This window comes from Equus caballus, chromosome 2 (assembly GCF_041296265.1).
Source record: "Equus caballus isolate H_3958 breed thoroughbred chromosome 2, TB-T2T, whole genome shotgun sequence".
Lineage (NCBI taxonomy): Eukaryota > Metazoa > Chordata > Mammalia > Perissodactyla > Equidae > Equus > Equus caballus.
Window position 1 is genome coordinate 13,612,237 of NC_091685.1, and position 16,983 is coordinate 13,629,219.

The 16,983-nt window shown below is 50.4% G+C and overlaps 1 protein-coding gene across 5 annotated transcripts; it reads right to left on the reverse strand.

Annotated features, from left to right (window-relative positions):
* Window positions 1-347: 347 nt before the first annotated feature.
* On the reverse strand, window positions 348-16,970 carry KIF2C (kinesin family member 2C). 5 transcript variants are annotated; one of them, XM_001496793.7, is made up of 21 exons: window positions 16,735-16,970; window positions 15,845-15,939; window positions 13,176-13,277; window positions 12,953-13,001; window positions 10,632-10,754; window positions 9,680-9,802; window positions 9,041-9,141; window positions 8,333-8,428; window positions 7,793-7,847; window positions 7,536-7,698; window positions 6,769-6,859; window positions 6,442-6,505; window positions 6,272-6,363; window positions 5,349-5,491; window positions 4,329-4,533; window positions 4,132-4,242; window positions 3,226-3,293; window positions 2,919-3,024; window positions 2,711-2,824; window positions 1,106-1,229; window positions 348-1,000 (listed from the first exon to the last, which is right to left on the reverse strand). In XM_001496793.7, exons 1-21 carry the CDS (start codon window positions 16,796-16,798, stop codon window positions 918-920), a joined length of 2,172 nt encoding a protein of 723 aa, XP_001496843.1. In that variant the 5' UTR covers window positions 16,799-16,970; the 3' UTR covers window positions 348-917. The 5 variants fall into 5 exon arrangements, with proteins under 5 accessions (XP_001496843.1, XP_070116184.1, XP_070116182.1 ...); XM_070260083.1 differs by having other exon boundaries at window positions 16,615-16,836; XM_070260081.1 differs by lacking the exon at window positions 9,680-9,802 and having other exon boundaries at window positions 16,735-16,868.
* Window positions 16,971-16,983: the final 13 nt, after the last annotated feature.

A 16,983-nucleotide genomic window follows, 5' to 3' on the forward strand; every position in this document is an offset into this window, starting at 1 on the left:
ACTCATTTTTCAAGACCAAACTGGTGTTGCCCATCAGATCCTCCCCTGTCCAGCCAGCCGCGTGCTTTCTTTCCTGTCAGTGTTCCGCGGAATCTTGTAACATGCCTTGAGCAGACTGTAATTGACAGGGCGCCATCTGTTTTCTGCTCATAGCCCCTGTCCCCAGGAGAGGGCCCGGGACCTAGTGAGCACTGAACAAGGCAGGGGTGGGAGCCCTCAGCACGGCACTGAAACTGCAGGCACGGATCTGGCCTCCTGGGCAGAGCAGTTAACACTACCCAGTAGTGGCCTTAGGCCAGAAGGCTCAGACATGTCTCAGGCCCCTTCCCACACACCACTCAACAGGCTAGTTTTTTTTCCTCTTTCTTTATTGTGAGACAATATATAAACACATAAAACAGAAAACAGCAGGGCTCCTCTTGGGCCTCAAAAAATAGCAAGGAAGAAGAGGTGCCAAAAACTTTTTTTAAAGTACAAGACACATTAGCGCCCAGACCAAGGGAGTGAAAGGCAGGCCAGAGCCAGCTGAGAGCTGGACTAAAGGCGCCCTCTCTCTGCCCAGAGCCAGGACAGCCCCAGGGAGCCCTGTGCCAGCAGCCAGTCCACACGGGCAAACGCCGCCCAGGGGAAACTCTACACCAGAGGGCCTTCCCCTCTTGGAAAGAAGGGTGACACACAGGAGTTAAGCTCCCCCCTCCTCTCCTTGCTCCCTTCAGGGCTATAACTGAGGAAGAGGAAGTAGTGTCCCATGTCATTCTGACCCCTCCCCTGGGCCCAGATGCCCTCATACTTGGCATTTGCCAAAGTCTGTCCCAGCTCAGACCCTGACTACACCCACCAGGTGCCCAAAGTTCGTTGGGGAGGGAAGGGGATGGGGAAAGGCTGGGTGTGAGAACAAACATCTTTATTTGCAGTCGTCACTGGGGCCGTTTCTTGCTGCTTATTTGTTTGCTGGCCTGCTCTTCCAGCTGCATGGCCAGGCGCAAGGCCTTGACGACATCTGGAAGGGGGGGTGCACTTAGGGTTAGTGGGCATCGCAGAGCCCCATTCCCTCAGGGCAGAGCTGCCATCACCTGCACAGGCCCCATCCTCCAGCTGCACCCACCTTGCAGGGCTGAGAAGTGCTTGGCTTGCTGGGCCAGGGCAGACTCTGCCTTGTTCACAAAGGTCTCCAGGTCATAGTCCGGCTGCTCGGTCATCTCGGAGAGCTCAAGCCAGCCTGGCCCTTGCTGCAACGACACAGGGAGGACCCTGTCAGTTCAATAATCACCAAACCAATGTAGCAAATTTTTCCTGGGGTCCTATCACCTGCAATGCAGATACCTGTGCACGACACCCATTCCTCCAAGCCTGGCCCAAACCCTGCCTCCTGACCCTCCCCTGCAGAAATCCTCGGCTTGAATTCATCTTCTTCCTTACCCTAACTTGTCCCTGTTCCTTATGTCAAATAATGCCATCATCTGTTTTGATGCCCAAGCCACAAATCTGAGCAACTTTTTTTTTATGAGCAGTAACTTTATTCTTTCACCCTCCTTGCCCCTAAATCCTACCAATTCCACCCCTTAAATGGTTCTTGAATCTCACGTCCTCACTCCAATCCCATGGCCATGACCACACTCAGTCTAGGCACCAACATCTCTCTCAGACTCCTTCCAGCAATCTCCTAAGGGCTCTTAACTCATAACTGCCTCTATTCATGCTCTTCCCATGTCCTCAACCAGGCTCTGCACTGTGGCCACAGTGATGTACCTAAAGCTCTGGTATGACCATGGCACCACTCTGCTTACCTCCCTTCAAAGGCATCCACTGCCCTCAACAAAGTCCAGGCCTTTGGTAATGAACCATAAGGCCCTTTAGTATCAGGTCCTTGCTGATCTGTCGTCCACAGCCTTAATCTCCCTTTATCATCAGCTCAAGTCCTTTCAAAGATTTGTACCCTTGAGCTCTCCAGAGAGGGAGGACACGCCCAAACATTTATCCTTCACGTTCCCACCTCAGTTCTAAGTGCCTGAGCTCTTCCTTTCTGCTCTGCACAGAACACCCCCGACACTGGGATGCACTTTGGGGCCTCTCCCTGTACCTGCTTGCCCATAGTGGGCATCAGAGCAGCCCTAGCATCTACCACTTACCAAACACCGAGCACATGCTGGGCACTGCTGAGTGCTATAAAAGCGTATCACTTAATCCTCAGAGAAGACATCCTGTCTTACCCATTTTCGGGATGAAGAAACAGAGGCCCAGTGAGGCCAAATGACTTTCGCAAGGAAACTGGCTTGTAAATAGAAGTATCAGGAGTAGTCAAATCTTACTTGAGGGCCTACTATCCATACTTCTTGTTTTTGGTCCTTGGTCTCAGCACAGGAGCTGCCTTATAGAAAAGTACTCGCCGAGCATTCACTGAATAAACAAGACGAGGTCCCTGCACATAAATCAATCAGGAGCATGGAGGAGAGAGACTCCCTGTGGCTAGGAGGATGGAGCAAAGCTAGTGTGGGCCCGGCTGGAGAAGGCAGTGTGGTAATTAGCTGCCCCGGAAGAACACTGGATGAACAGGTAGAGAATTAAGAAGTGCTAGTGTAGAGGGCTGCCTCTCGCCCTCCCAACCTGAAGACCCGTGGGAGCAAAGCCCAAGTTCCGTTCAAGGAGTGGTGCTGAGGGCCTGTGCTATGGGGGATATCCAGTCCCTCCCTGGCCAGGGCCAGCTTCCCACCTGTATAATCTCCTTAAGCTCTTCCACGGCCCTCTCCTCCAGCTCCCTGATCTGAGTCATGGCTTCATTAAAGCTGGACATCTGGGAAGACAGTTCCTCCTCTTCCTTGGAGAACTAAGGGGGCCAAAAGGAGACACATAGCAGTATGGACCACTTGCCATCTCAGCAACCATACTTCTGTCTTGCCTGACCCCACCTTGTCCCTTACATTGCCTGTGATCAGGGCCCCGTTGGAGCTGGCTTCCATCTCTTCTGTTTCCATTTGAGTTGGCTGCTCCCCACTGGGCCCACTGTGGGGACTCAGCTCCTTGACCCTGAGGAAACAAGATCTCAGATCCCACTGGGGATTGGGACAGACCTTCTAGCATCATGACTAAACTCCCAAGCCTCAGATTCACCGAGTCACAGAAGAGTGCGCAGTAGGCACTGAGGTCCCAGAGCCTCCCCCCTCATCACTGCCATTCCTTCCCCCCCCCACCCCTCTCCCCATCCCACCTGGCCGTAGGTACTAGTACCTGTCTGCATATCTTAGTGTGTTTAAAGTGTATTCACAGGAGCTTATGCCCGGTGAGATCATGGCAATCTGCAAAAGGGCAGTCAAAGGTTGAGGATCATGGGGGCAGGGTGCTAGACAAACTGCTTCTGGACGGGCTGCCAGGAAGAGTGTTTTCAAGCCGCTGATACCCACATGCTATCTGAGGGGAGAGCTCCTTAAGCACCCGCTCTGTGCCAGGCAACTTGTCCCACAGCCACTAAAAATTAAGGCACCTTAAAAGTTGGTTCCCTGCCTTTAAAGGCACATGATTACCTCCTGCCTCTGTATCTCTTTACTGACCCATTCCTCTTACTAAGGTCACATCTCAAGGCTCTGTGGCTCTTGCTGGAAACTTCAGTTCACCTAGGCTCAGGGATAATGTCTCAGAGAGAAGGCTCTAGAGCTTAGTCGGGAATCCTCACCTTCCCCAGCAGACAGGGGAGAGGATGTTCCCTGGAGGGGAGGGCAGACCCTAGCTAGAAGAGCTTGTGGATAAAATAAGGAAGGAGGCAAAAAGCCTTCAAGGCCATAGCAGTGCTCTAGCCTATTTCCTAGGCTTGGGGCCTGTGAACCTGAGGGAAGCCACAGAAGAGGCGAAGACTCCCCTCCAGCTTCCCTAAAGGTCCTCCTTCTGAATTCTGGAGCCCCCTTTCGACCTGATAAGGCAGGAATGACCTCCCCCAAACCACGAGCTGCCCAGACATACAGTAAAGGGAGATCCTTTCCTCCTCTCTTGGGTAGGCAAAGAGGAGCCTGGTGCTGCAGGCAGGGCTGAAGCCCAGTCAAGTTAGAGCCCAGAAACCCAGACAGCCAAGGGCACCGGGCCTGCTGCCCAGGGACGGGACTAAATGTCCTCCTGGACCACCTCCAAAGCGACCCTACTCACCATGCAGGTCCTTGAGTTCTCCCCGATAAAAGAGTCCCTCAGAACCTGTGTCAGCTTGCTCTCGCGGAACGGGGTGTGAGCCTTGTTCTGTCCCAAGGCCCTGATGCACTCCTGTGGGGCAGCAGGCAGAGCTGAGGCCCCTCTCTCCCTCCACCAGCAGCTCCCCAGGCCAACCACCTCAAGCTAGCCCCTGCTACCTTCAGAGCCAAGAGACTCTTGTTGATTTCTGCCCCCTCCATGCGGGTCTGCCGGTCAGCACTGGAAGTGTCTGCGCCTCGCTCGTTCCCTGCCAGATCCACCAAAGAGAACTTGCCATGCATTCTCCCTTTGGCTCGAAGAAGAATCTGGAAGCAGGCGTGGGAGCGGGAAGAGTTGGAGTTGGCAAATGTCTGCCCAGAGGTCCTGTGGCAAAGGAGGGCAAAGAAATGCTATGAGCTTTTGGGGTCACCAGCCACCATGGCACCTAAGTCCAAGCCACCTCAGTCCACACCAGTGAGCTTTCTGGTAAGAGAGGGCCACAGGTCAGGACTCTAAGAAGTATCGTGTCTTCTTGTCCCAGACTTCCGCTCTGCCCACCCTGGGCAGCAGCTCTTCCTCTAGCTCTGGACCTAGTAGGTTTTCCTGGCAGTGAAAGGACTGGATTCTGTGCTAGGGCCTTGGCCAGACCTGGGGTGCCATAAGGACGTGGGGACGGATGAGTTGCTTCTGCTGCAGGGCACACAGGGAAGGAGGGGCAGTCATGATCTACTTGACAAAACTTGAGGGCCCTGCAGAGGGCAGCCCCCTCCCTGGGCCTCCACAAGGTGCCCAGCACCCACTGTACCACACTTAGGGCCCTGGTGGAAGAGGGCTTCCCTACCTCTCCACGGGAGCTAGAGCCCCATCACTTCCAGCCTAGAACAGACCCACAGCTCCTGTCTCCCACCACAGAGGGAGGGAACAGCAAGGAGAAACCCAGAGAAGTCAGGAGGCATGGCTTTGGGGTAGGAGCCTGGGAATGAAGCCTGCTGTGGCTAGATTTAGGCCACTTTGACTTGTTCCTGATGAGCCTCTGGCCCTGGGCCATCCGCCCCATTGAGACCTCTGAGAGGCCTTCACAGCCCTCATCGTGCTGGCGGAAGCGGGGTTCTGTGGAAACGGCAATGGGCTCAGAGCTAGTCTGTCACTTGAACTGGGCATTAAAAGGTGGCCCCTTCCCCCGCAGCCAGAACTCTGACCTGCAGGCACCGCCTATGTCGATCATCTTGATGACGTCGTCGGCACAGTTAACCAGGTGCTCCTGCAGCCCCACCACCTGCACCTGCTGCTTGCCGTCCTCCAGCACACGCAGCTTGGCCTTCTTGTTGAGCAGGTCGAACAGCTGTGCCAGGCAGGGGAACAAGACTAAGGCCATCAGGCCTCAGGCACCCCACCTGACTCTGCCCTCCTTCAGGGCCTGTCCCAGCCCTGAAGACAAGGGCTGGCAGCAGGAAAGGCAGGGAGAAGCTAAGCTTGGCAGACATCAGACTAGCAGAGGACAGTACACTTGCCTCAGTCTGATGTGACTCTGCTACTTTACTAGCTGTGTCAGCTTGGGCAAGTGCTTAACCACCTAGCCTTGTTTCTCATCTGTACCATAGTGACATAATTCCTCATAGGCCTGCTGTGAGGATTGAAAGAGCTGAGACAAATAAAGTGCTTAGAATAGAATATTATGCTTAGCATATGATAACATATTAATAAGCAACGTTAGCTATTTTATTATCATCTAGATCCTGCTCCAGGGAAGGCAGCTCTGCAAAAGCATATGGAGTATAGAGAGGTAGCAAGATATATAGATAGAGAGAGAATATGAGTAGGAGAAGGAATGTGCACAATCGGGGGAAGGAGAGAAAGAATTATGAGAGGTGGGTCGAGGAAGGACAGGGCACAAGACAAACCTCCCATCTGAGAGGGAGCCCTGAGGAGTATTCTTGCCAAACTTGTTGAACTTGGGTACCATCCCACCGTCAGATGAAACCTCCCATGCATGGCAGGACAGAGTGGCCAAAAGGACAGAGTGGCCTTTGGTTGTTTGGCTTCTACAATTTCTAGCCAACCTCAAGGTTTTAGAAAGTTCAGGGGCTCCAAGAGCATAAACAGAGGGCTCCCTGCCAGCTACCTTCCCATTATAGATCTCGAAGAATGTCACATAGACTTCCAGGCCCAGGTTCCGGTAGCGGGGCTGATTCTTCAGGAGGAAGACATCCCGAGCTGTGGGAGAGAGCCTGGGCTAAGTAAGCAGCCTGCCTCTCTGTGCCCAGCCCCACTGTGGCAGAACACACTACTTACAGGCCATTGCGTAGATCCCTTTGGATGCATTCTGGGCTTTCCCCGAGAGGTCTCCACCCATAGTCTGCAAAGGGAAGGGGCAGAAGACAGTGGTAAGGGGCCCTTGGCCTAAGCCAGAGCACTCTGGCTCCACTGCCACGGTGGACCACACAAAAGCCAGGAGGCTGGACCTGCAAAGGCCCCTCGCTGCACCTGGCACAGCAGGAGTAACTGGTGGTGGGGCATCTGCACTAAGGGGACTTTCTGCAAGAAACTCATTGTCATCCTTGTCAGGGACCCAGCGTCGCACCATGGGCAGGCTCACTCCCTGCCAGGCCGAATACTCACGTGTGTCTTGCCACTTCCTGTCTGGCCATATGCAAAACAGGTTGCTTTTCCCCCTTCAAAGATTGTCTGTACCAGTGGCCTTGCTGTGAACCTAAGAGAAAGGATAGGGAAGAGTGAGCATCTCTCCCCAAAATGAGCTCCCTGGAACGTGGTCCTGCTGCCCTTCCACCGCAGAACTCCTGGCCCTCCTTCCAAGCAGCAGACTCCGCTCATGCAGTGGTCCCACCTGACCCCACTTAAAGTCTGAACTTCTCCTGGCCAGCTGGGGAGGGCTGGGCTGACCTGGCAGGAACAGGGTGATGGCCCACACGCTAACTGAGCCACCAGCCCCTCCTCTGACCCTGGAGACACAGATGAAAGCCTGAGCTTACCAGGCAACTTCTAGCATAAGATACATTACAAAGATCAAAGGAAACCCTCTAAAGTAGGAGCCTAAAATATTTTAGGCTCTGTGGGCCACATAGCTCTCTCATTCCTATATCTTTCTTTTTATTTTAAAGTCCTATAAAAACATAAAACCCATTCTTAAGAGCTATGTAAAAAGGGATTGCAAGCCAAACGTGGCCCATGGGCTGTAGTTTGTCAACCTTGAGAGAGGTTCTGGTGCCAGATGCCAGCTCTATTTGATGGCTGATCCAAAGAAAACAGAGGACACCAGGGAGGCTTCAGAGTTCAGCACGCCTGTGAGTGGTGTTACTACGATGTCCCATAGTGAAAAGAGGAAAGAGTGAGGTTGAAGGAGGGAAAAAAAGAGGCAAGGGGCTAACCTGTAGACAACTTCATTCGAAGCTGTTTCATCAAAGGCAAAGTCAAAGCAGAATGCTTGGTTCTCCAGATACTTTGTTAAGTCCACTTTTAACTTGGGCTCGTGTACCAAGAGGAGACACTTGCTAGGAATGGAAATCACATCAATTTCTTTCTTGGCCAATTCTGCAGAAGGACAGTATTTCAGGGCATGTTCCCTGGACACAGGGGAACCCTCAGTCCATCCAAAGCCTCCTTCTGACTGAATGAACAGGCTTACCTTGTTTATTCAGTGGGCGTTTCCTAACACAGACACAGATCCTGTGCTCTTCAATCTTCAAGAGGATGAGAAGACAACCAACCAGCAACAAGATCAGAGCAATATGGAAAGGAAGCTTGTCCAGAACCTCTCCCCTTCTAATCCCGTATCTGGCCCAGTCAGGGGCCAAGATCTAATGCTAGGACCCCACCTCCCCCATAATTACTCCAGAACACAAGAAAGTAGCTCTGAATTTTCTTCCCAGTTTTCTCACGCTGCTGCCTACAAGAGGTTTCAGCACAATTTCATGATTATTAGTAAGACTATAGCCAACCTATGGAAGCAGGCTGTCGGGGGGGGTGTGTGTGTATGGAGGGGAGTTTATAAAGATCAGACTCTCCCATCCAGGCCTCACCAGCTCCAACCCACCAAAGGTTATTAACAAAACCCTCGAGGGTGAGTGAAGATTCCTGCATGCTCTCACTCCCTTAAGAGAAGTTTCCTGTCTCTAAATTGTACACCTACTTAGGAAGGAGGTAGAAGCCCTTTGGGTTTACTTACAGGATCAGTCACTGTAAGTGGATGACATTCCAAAGTAGCCCGAAATTCTTTAATCATCCGGGCAAATTCCCAGTTTGGAAAGCTGTTGTCATACTCCTGTTTGGGACAAGATCAACAAAGGGCTGACTGCTAAGATGTAAGTGCTCTCACACCTCAGTGCTAAGCAGCAGCAACAGCTCTTTATACGCACATGGCCCTTCAGAGCTCACAGAGCCCCCAACACAATCTCACTTCCTCTCACCCTGGCTCTAGGCTGAGAACCCAGGAACAAAGCCCTGGAACAGAGATTGGCAGGGGTCCTAGGCATGTACCAAACCACTCTAGGAACTGGAGCAAGAGCCACTGGTCGCCATCTTAGGAGACCAGCAGGCTGGGATTCCCTGGTGCAATTAGCCCAACTAAAGGGAAACGCTCCACACTGGAACTCCATTGCAGCACCCCTACATATGCACAGCTAGGAGGTCAGGGGAAAGCAGGCAACTGTGCCCAGCAGCCCCACTAGCATGAAATATTCCTCATCTGAGGGTCTTCAGAAAAGTATCTGAATTGTTTGCTTTCTAAATCCTGATGAGAAATCAGTTAAACTTCCTGGATATCAGAATTGGAGCCTCAGAAGTGCTGGGGTCCAGCCAGATCTCTATTGCGGACAAGGCTGCAGTTAAAGACACCTGTCCGAAGACCCTCGTCCTAGCTCCCCAAGGAAGGTACCTGAGCTCGCTTTATTCTCATTTCAGAGTTCTGGGCCCTCTTCTCTTCTCGCTTGTTCTTCATTTTTTCCATTTCCTTCACAATACATGATTTCCTCCGAACTAAGGGGAAAAACAAAAAGGAAGCCCTCTCTTTTACCTGTCTAGGCCGGCCTGTTCTTATCTGGCTGCTGTACTGCATCCTGGGTGTTCCCAGGACTGGGCCTTCTCTAGTCCCTTGCTCTTAAATCACCATATGCAAGGAGAGGAAGCAACAGCGTGTCTCTTGGGATGGCCAAGCCCACAAAGTAAAGACTTGCTAATGGTAGCACTCCAGGTCTAACCCAAGGTCTCTCTGTGGCGTTTTCTCAACAACCAGAAGCTGTGAGACCATCCCTGCTTGGTCTTGATGGTCATTCTGGGCTGTTCTTCAGGTGCCGGCCAAGACTTTAGCTGTGACAACACCTCAGTTACCCTAGAGGGGTCCTGCTGGCAGTGACGGGGTGACCTCTTGTGAAAGACTGATTCCATGGCCATAGGGAAATGTGCCCCCATGTGACATGGTTTGAACTCAGGTGCCAAGGCAGGCCAAGTCTGGGACAGAACGTAACTACCTGTCCTGTACTAGGAGCAGGGCAGCAAGACAGCTCAGGGCGTCTACCTGAGTTCACAGGGTTTGCAGAAGAGCTGCCTCGGATGGAGTGGACTTGCTCTTCCACCTCCTCGCTGACCAGCGTCAATGGTATTTCAGCCACTGCAGGGCAGGAGGGCCTAGGGGGGCCGGCTGTGGGGGAATGAGAGTCACTGGAGAAGCAGGCAGGCATACGGCAGCTGTGCTCATCTGAGCCCTAGCAGGTCCGGGGTGGGAGGAGGGCTGCTGACTGCCAGCTCAGCAAGGGCTCGGGCTCCTCCCTTCACCTCTGCCCACACCTGAACCAGACCAGTCTCTCCGCAAGCACTGCTCCCGGAATCAAAAAGCCTTAAATGGGGTGTGAGTAGCTCAGTATGGGCTTCACCATGAAGGGAAAAGCCTTTAAAGGCATGAATTCTTTAGGCTTGACCTAAGTGTGGGTGGCCAGGCCAGGCCTTTCTACTCATTTGGGAGAAGAGCCAGGCCTTTCTGACTTCTCCAAAGCTTGAACCCAGGTGGTAAATGGGAACAAAGACTGAAAAGCCAGGAATAATGGGAACCTGAGCAACAACTAACCATATTGATTCAATCCAGAAAGGTACAAGCCACGACGACTCATTACTTCCCAAACCTGGTCCTGACCCTTTTGTTTACCTTCTTTTTAGTGGAGCTGAATTTGCTATACATATAAGATGTAATGATGGCTCTGTGTGATCTGGGTGTTAGTTACTTGAGTGTGTTCAGTTCGTGAACTATATACTCAATGATATGTTCACTTTCCTGTATACATATATTTTTTCAATAAAGTTTTAAAAAGTAAAATGAGATGATTTCCAGATAAGGGAGCAGTAGGGCAGGGGCAGAATAGCACTGAAGCCAGGGTTGTGTAAGAATCCCAGGATATTCCAGAACAGGTTTAGGGCAATGTGTGAGGAGGAGCTGCTCCAGGGCCTCAAAGAGGGAGAAGAGAATCATTACTCACTGGGAATGGAAAACTGCTTGCGGGAATTTGCAGGCGCAGGCAGCTCCACCTCCATGTCATTCTCCTGAGTGGTGATGCGAACCTCTGGGACGGTGGACATGCGAGTGGAGCGGCCTCGGAGACCTGAAGAACCCAGGGCAGCAGCCAGTCAGTGCAGCGTGATCAGGAGGGCCGACGGGGGCAATAGGGGCGTGGTCGGAGGCAACCCTCCAAGATTCTATATACAGTGAGACGGGTCCCAACCACCAGGAAAGGAGCCCACCAACTTCCCACTCCTTCCACCCAAGGAAAGGCAAATTAGAAAGGCCAAGTACTAGAGACCCCAAAACTAATTTGTTCACATTCTGCAGATCTGAGAGCTCCTGAGGACAGGGATAACTCCCACAAGAGCCATGTCTTGAGTAAAGGGAGGGACCTACAGCCAATCTGAAATCATTTCCAGAGATAGACTTAATTTCTGAACAAAAAGCATTATTATTCTTAGCAGCAGCACAAACCATTCTACAATCTTCCCATGCCTCAAAACAACATTATAAGGTAACTATCAGTATTCCCATCTAATGGAAGGGGACATTAAGGCTCCGAGAAATTAAGCAACTTGCCCAAGTCATTCAACTAGTTAAGTGTCAGGGCCAGGATGTGGACCCAGGACATCCAAAGTCCGGGCTTCTCCCACTGCTCCAGGATGCTTCACAGAGCAGGCCTGGGCCACATCATCAGAAACCCATGGGATCAGCTACACTGATTTTTCTGGAATCTTAAAAGAATGCTTAACTGAGAGAAAGAATTGAGTTATACTTGAATTCTTGTCAATTTCTACCCATTTATAAAGTTTCCCTCCATAAGAGAGAAATAATTCATCTATAAAATGTCATAAGTTTGGAAGTAGAATACATGGTATCATATAGGCAAACATCAGCTCGTACTGAATTTCTGACGCTCCTAAGTTTAGGCTGATCTGACGGCTCTCTAGATAATCCACATCTTTCAGAAAGAGCATGAATTATTATAGTTTTCTTCTTCCCCAAAAGATTTGTAATCTTGTGTTTCATTTCTACTGTTCAATAGCATGCACCTTTACTAAGATTTTTTTCCATTAAAAGGAGCTGTGGCAATATCCTTTGGGGTCATGCACGTGGAGTGAGACAGCAGCTACCCCAGCTCTCCTGCAGGTCCTTCCAGTATAGCCAGCGAGGGCCAGCAACACCCCACTACATGCCCAGTCCAAGCTCACAACTGCACCACCTTTCACCCTAGGCCCCAGGAACCTGAAGCTCCAGCCAAATAGTCTCGGGGCCTTTGAGGCAGCCGGATCATGTCAGGGCAGTGATGGACCCTGGGCTGGAGAGGCCGTGCCGGCTGTGAGGCATAGGTGGCTCTGAGTGATAAGCTTGGGTTTCTTGGGCAGTTTGTGCCTACAGCTACCTGCTTTGGTCACAGGCAACTGGAGTCAAAGTAGGTTCATGCTAACTACGTCTGCAGAGAAAGCCCAAGCTTCTCCTGGACTTCGAGGCAATGCTATTATTTCTTCCCATCCTACCGGACTCCCAGATCTCCATAGCACCACCAACTATAGTTCTAAAGAGCCCAGACCTAGCTTTTCTCACAGCCTGCTCACCACCTCACTCCAAGGCACACTGTTCCCCTGAGGAAAGCAAACAAGCCTGCCAATGGCTGATTACTGCTTTGGATTCTACAGGAAAGACTTCTGGGCCAGTCAGCAAATTCCCCAAATACACCAGATTCCTGAGAGCTGGGCCTAAGAGCTGTAGCTTGGATGGCTGGATTCTTTTTTTCCCCCAAACCGTTTTATTGAGGTATGATTGACATCCAAAAAGCCGTAGAGAGCAACATGTACAACTTGATGGGTTTGGAGATAAGTATACACCCATGAAACCATCATCGCAATCAATGCCATAAACTTACCCATCACCTCCAAAAGTTTCCTTCCACTCCCTTTGTTTTTTTTTTCCTTTTGTGGTAAGACCACTTAACATAAGATCTACCCTCACAGTAAATTTTTAAGTATACAATACAGTATCGTTAATCATAGGCCCTATGTTGTACATGAGATCTCCAGAACTTATTTATCTTGCGTAACCGAAAGTTTGTACCCTTTGACCAACGTCCCGTTTCCCCCTCCCTGTAGGTTGGATTCTTCCTCACTGAGATAGATGCTTGGAAGACAGGGCAGGACTCAAGCCCACATAGAAGCCACCTGCTAAACTAGAGCAATGACTCTACTTCACAGCTTCCTGAGTCCTAGAAACATTATTCCTGACACAAAACCCATGATAATAAGCCAGCAGAAATCCATTTACCTTCCCTGGGAGCGGGAATTTTGGAGTTGACTGATCTGCGTTTTTGTTTCTGAAAAACAAAACAAACCACCACAATATATGGCTCTTATCAATTTTCAAGGCCCTTCCTGGGCCCATGTGCTGTGCTCAAGTCCCAGGCAGTCCCAGAAAACAAACCAGCAAAAAGCCAACAGGCCAAGAGAATCCTCTGGGGCGCTGGCTCAGCCAGATGACAGGCACCTACCTGGACCGTTACATTCTCCTGCAGGGGCAGGTTGTCCTTCGGGTGTAAGGGAAGAAGCTGTAGGAGTTCTGGGTTTATTGCGGCCACATCATCAAAATCAATCTGCACAGAGCAAGCAAAAGTTTCAGTGGAACGACACAGCTTGTTCAATCCAATTGCATCTCACCATCAAGGCTATCCCTAGATTCAGATTTTTACCAACTTTAGGTTCCAAGTACTAATAATAAACAAGTATTTATTCCTTAGTCATGGTTTACCATCTAGATGGATATTGGTTTCTGATTCCAAGCCAATGGTAGATGTCAGTGATGAGAACAAGGTGAAGAGGAAGGCAGACAGGCAGGCAAACAGGAAGTTCGCAGTAGATCTAGGCCACTTGGCTCCCCTACTGTTCTGCTGGGCAGTGGGGTCCTGCCGGGCACAGCCCCCAGAGCACCTCTTGCTGGCTGATACAGAGGAGGAAACAGGTTCTAACCGTCCCAGTGATAGTCAAAATGGAGGGCCCTCCAGGATCTTATGGGCAGGGACAAGTTCCCGAGAGCTGCTACCTAACCCTAATTCTACCTACATTTTCCACTGGGCCCAGAAACTTCTTCCCCAGTCCCAGTGTCCTGCTCATGCGTGCAGTGAGGTCACAATTCTAGGTTTACATCACCACAGTCCTGAAACCCTCTAGGAGCAATTCAAACTTCATCAGCATACTTCACAGAAGGTTCAAACCCACCAAAATGGTACCTACTTGGTTATTTGTATCTTGAAATGTGACAGAGCTGAAGCATGTACTCCAGGATGAGAGCTTTACCTCTACATATGCCGCCTATCTTTATGAACTGGCTTATTCCAACACTTATTAGGCACGAATAAGGCCGTAGGGGGAAGGGATTCAAAGAAGAATTAAGACATATATATCATCCTTGCCTTCAGTGAGCTCACATTCAAATGAGGGAGAGAAGTCATACATACACAGGGCTAGACACCAAAGTAGCATGGGATAGACAAGGAGCACAGAATCACTGGATGCAAAAGCTGGCAAGTACTCGAGTAACCACACTTCTATCCACTTTTCTTGGACAGCAACAGACCCTTACTATACACACACACCCCATTCCCAACCCCTACACTACAGAGAGCATAAACAACACAGGAGACCAGAGTTCTAACCCAAGTTCTGACAATAACTAATTCTCACATTAATGATTCAGGGTGAACACCCAGGGAGGAAGGAGTAAGAGTGAGAGTGTGAAGGCAGCTAGGCACTAGGCCTGGCCACAGTGCGGGCAGCTGCCCCACTGGCCTCGCACAGGATACTTTGGAAGAAGAGTATGTAGTAAAAAGAAGAAAGTTCACTGGGATCAGACCTTGAAAGGTCTTTGAATGCCTCACTAAGAAGTTTGGACCTTATTCCAAAGGCAATATTTGAGCTGGAGTCAGACCCAATGAGAACTGTATTTTTAAACAATCAACAAAAACAAAAAAACAAATCACAAGGAACTGCTAATTGCTTGTTCAAAGGAATTTTAGGAACCTCTTGATTCAAGGGCAGACAATGTAAAGTATTCAACCCTTTAATTTCTCAAATATACCACTTAAACATCTGCATATCTACCATAAGGCATTATGCTAAGCAAGCCCTTTACATGTGTTGTATCATTCAGCGCCATGAAAGCGGGTCCAAGTGTGCCTTATTCACCTCTGTATTCCCAGCACCAAACACATCGTCTGGTTTTTTGGAATCAGTACAAAAGGATTTGTTGAATAAATCTTCACAACGACCATATGAGGTAGATATTATTCTTTCTCATTTTATAGCTGAGGAAATAATTTCTAAGAGGGATGGAAACATGCCTGTGAATACATAAAGTAGTGGCAGAGCCAGACTAGAATCCAGGTTTTCATGCACCTAGCCCGGTGACCTGTTCACCACACTGCAATGCTTCTAAAACAAATGTCTTAGTCACTTCTCTCCTCTTCACAAAATCCTTTCAAGACTCCCCACTGTCTACAGAATAAAATCCTAAGCATCTTAGTGCCAGAGATGAAGAGTCTCTGGCAAAAAGAAAAAAGTTGATTGGGATCAGATTTTGAAAAATCTTTGAATGCCTCACTAAGAAGTTTGGAGCTTTTTAGCGTTTTTGCAGCTGCCAAGCATCCTGAGCCTTCCATTGCCTGGAGCCAGTTCCTTCTCTAGTCCCTGTAAAGGCCCTCTCACTGTTTCTGCTAAGCCTTCCCACCCTACCCCCACAAGCCCAGCTCATCCTCAATGAGTTTCCACCTCTGAGCTGCTCCAGCACCAGTCATCTGTGCCATTCATCACAAGTTGCCTTCTGTTATCTAGTGTTTCAGAAACAGACTTTTCTCCCCTCAGCTAGCGTATCAATTTGGCTCCCCAAACCAATATCATAGGCAGTGGACACTCAGAAGCTAGCTTGGGTGAGCAAGGTTTTAGGATTCTGTGCACTTTGCTCTCTACAAACACACCAGAAACTGTTGATTGCTTCAATTTAGAACAGGGCTCACTAAATAAAATCCCACTGAATCCAAAGCCCATGTTTAAGAGTAGGGAGGACAAGACAGCATCAGAAACAAGGCTCTCCCAAGTTCCACTTCCACATAGATCTTTTAGGTAGGAAAGTGTTAAATGTGGTAGAGGCATAAGTCATAGAACCTACCTCTTTGCCCTTTGTGGCACCTCCTTCTGTCCATTCCACTGAAACGCAGGATTTCTCCAAGTTCACAGTCCTTACATTGGCACTGTGAATTAAGCCTAGAGTATGAAAAGGCCAGAGTCACCCATCTTTTTCACTTTTAGAGTCCCACAGAGACTCAGTGTGGAGTTGACCTGAAGGAAGGGACCTTTCCTTTTTAACATGAGAAGACAAGCCTCCTGGCCTTTCACCCTTAGAACATCCCATAGTGAAGTAGGCAGGGAACAGGTCTTAAAACCGAGCTGCAGGGGATAAGGATTCATCTTCACTCAAAAGAGAGCCTACAGCGGGGTGAACTGTTCCTCAACACAGCACCGAGTCTCTAGCGCCCTCGGGTTTCTCTATCTCACGCCTGACACTTATGTCCGACCAGTCTCCTGATGGCACGGGTATCAGACTTGCCAGAACTGCGGTAGCCGCTTAACCAAAAAAGAGGACAGAATTGCAAGCTCCTGCAGAGCAGGGATTTTGTTTGTCTCGTTACTCTGAATCCCAGTGCAAATGTGCGATATTTATAGGAGAGTAGAGGGCCCAGGAAGCTGAGGTCCCTACAAGACGAGGGCAGTTTCAGGGGAGAACTCTGGAGGGGAAGTGACTCGAGCAATCCTAACTTCCCTGGGAGGTTCATTGCCATGGAGGAGCCCCGCCCACTCCTGGAGGACGCGGAGGGGACCCACTGCCAGGGCAGAGGCCCCTAGCCCTGGGTAGGGAAGACCGACTGCCAGTGCAGAGACCTGGACCTGGGCGAGGGGAATCCGCAACACTGTCTCAGGGTCCTGCCGTTTAGGGAAGGGCAGTAATTTCAGCCGTCTCGCGGCCCACGGGTCCCTTGGGCCTCGCGACCCCGCTCTCACCGTTACTGCGTTGGATCTTGATGGCGAGACCGGGAAACAGGCGGGCCTGAAGCGACGAGTCCATGGGCAGTCGGCAGGCGCACCGGGAAGAGAAACGCGAAATACCAGGAAGCCGGCACTCTGCTAACCCTTCGAAATCTTAACGCCGCGTAAACCGCCGCAGTTTAAATCCCGCGCGCCAGCGTCCCTGAGACGTCACCACGCCGTCGTTCGCCTCGCTTCCGCCAGTCAGCGGCGCCCCGCGGAGGT

What these genes read in the sequence shown, in the direction of transcription:
- KIF2C (XM_001496793.7), bottom strand. Translation starts at nt 16,798, where the DNA reads ATGGACTCGTCGCTTCAGGCCCGCCTGTTTCCCGGTCTCGCCATCAAG. An exon ending in ACGCCCACTGAATAAACAAG is followed by an intron (nt 7,699 to 7,792) that starts GTAAGCCTGTTC and finishes GTCCTTCTGCAG; the next exon opens with AATTGGCCAAGAAAGAAATT. An exon ending in GGGCCCTGATCACAGGCAAT is followed by an intron (nt 2,825 to 2,918) that starts GTAAGGGACAAG and finishes TGGCCCCCTTAG; the next exon opens with TTCTCCAAGGAAGAGGAGGA.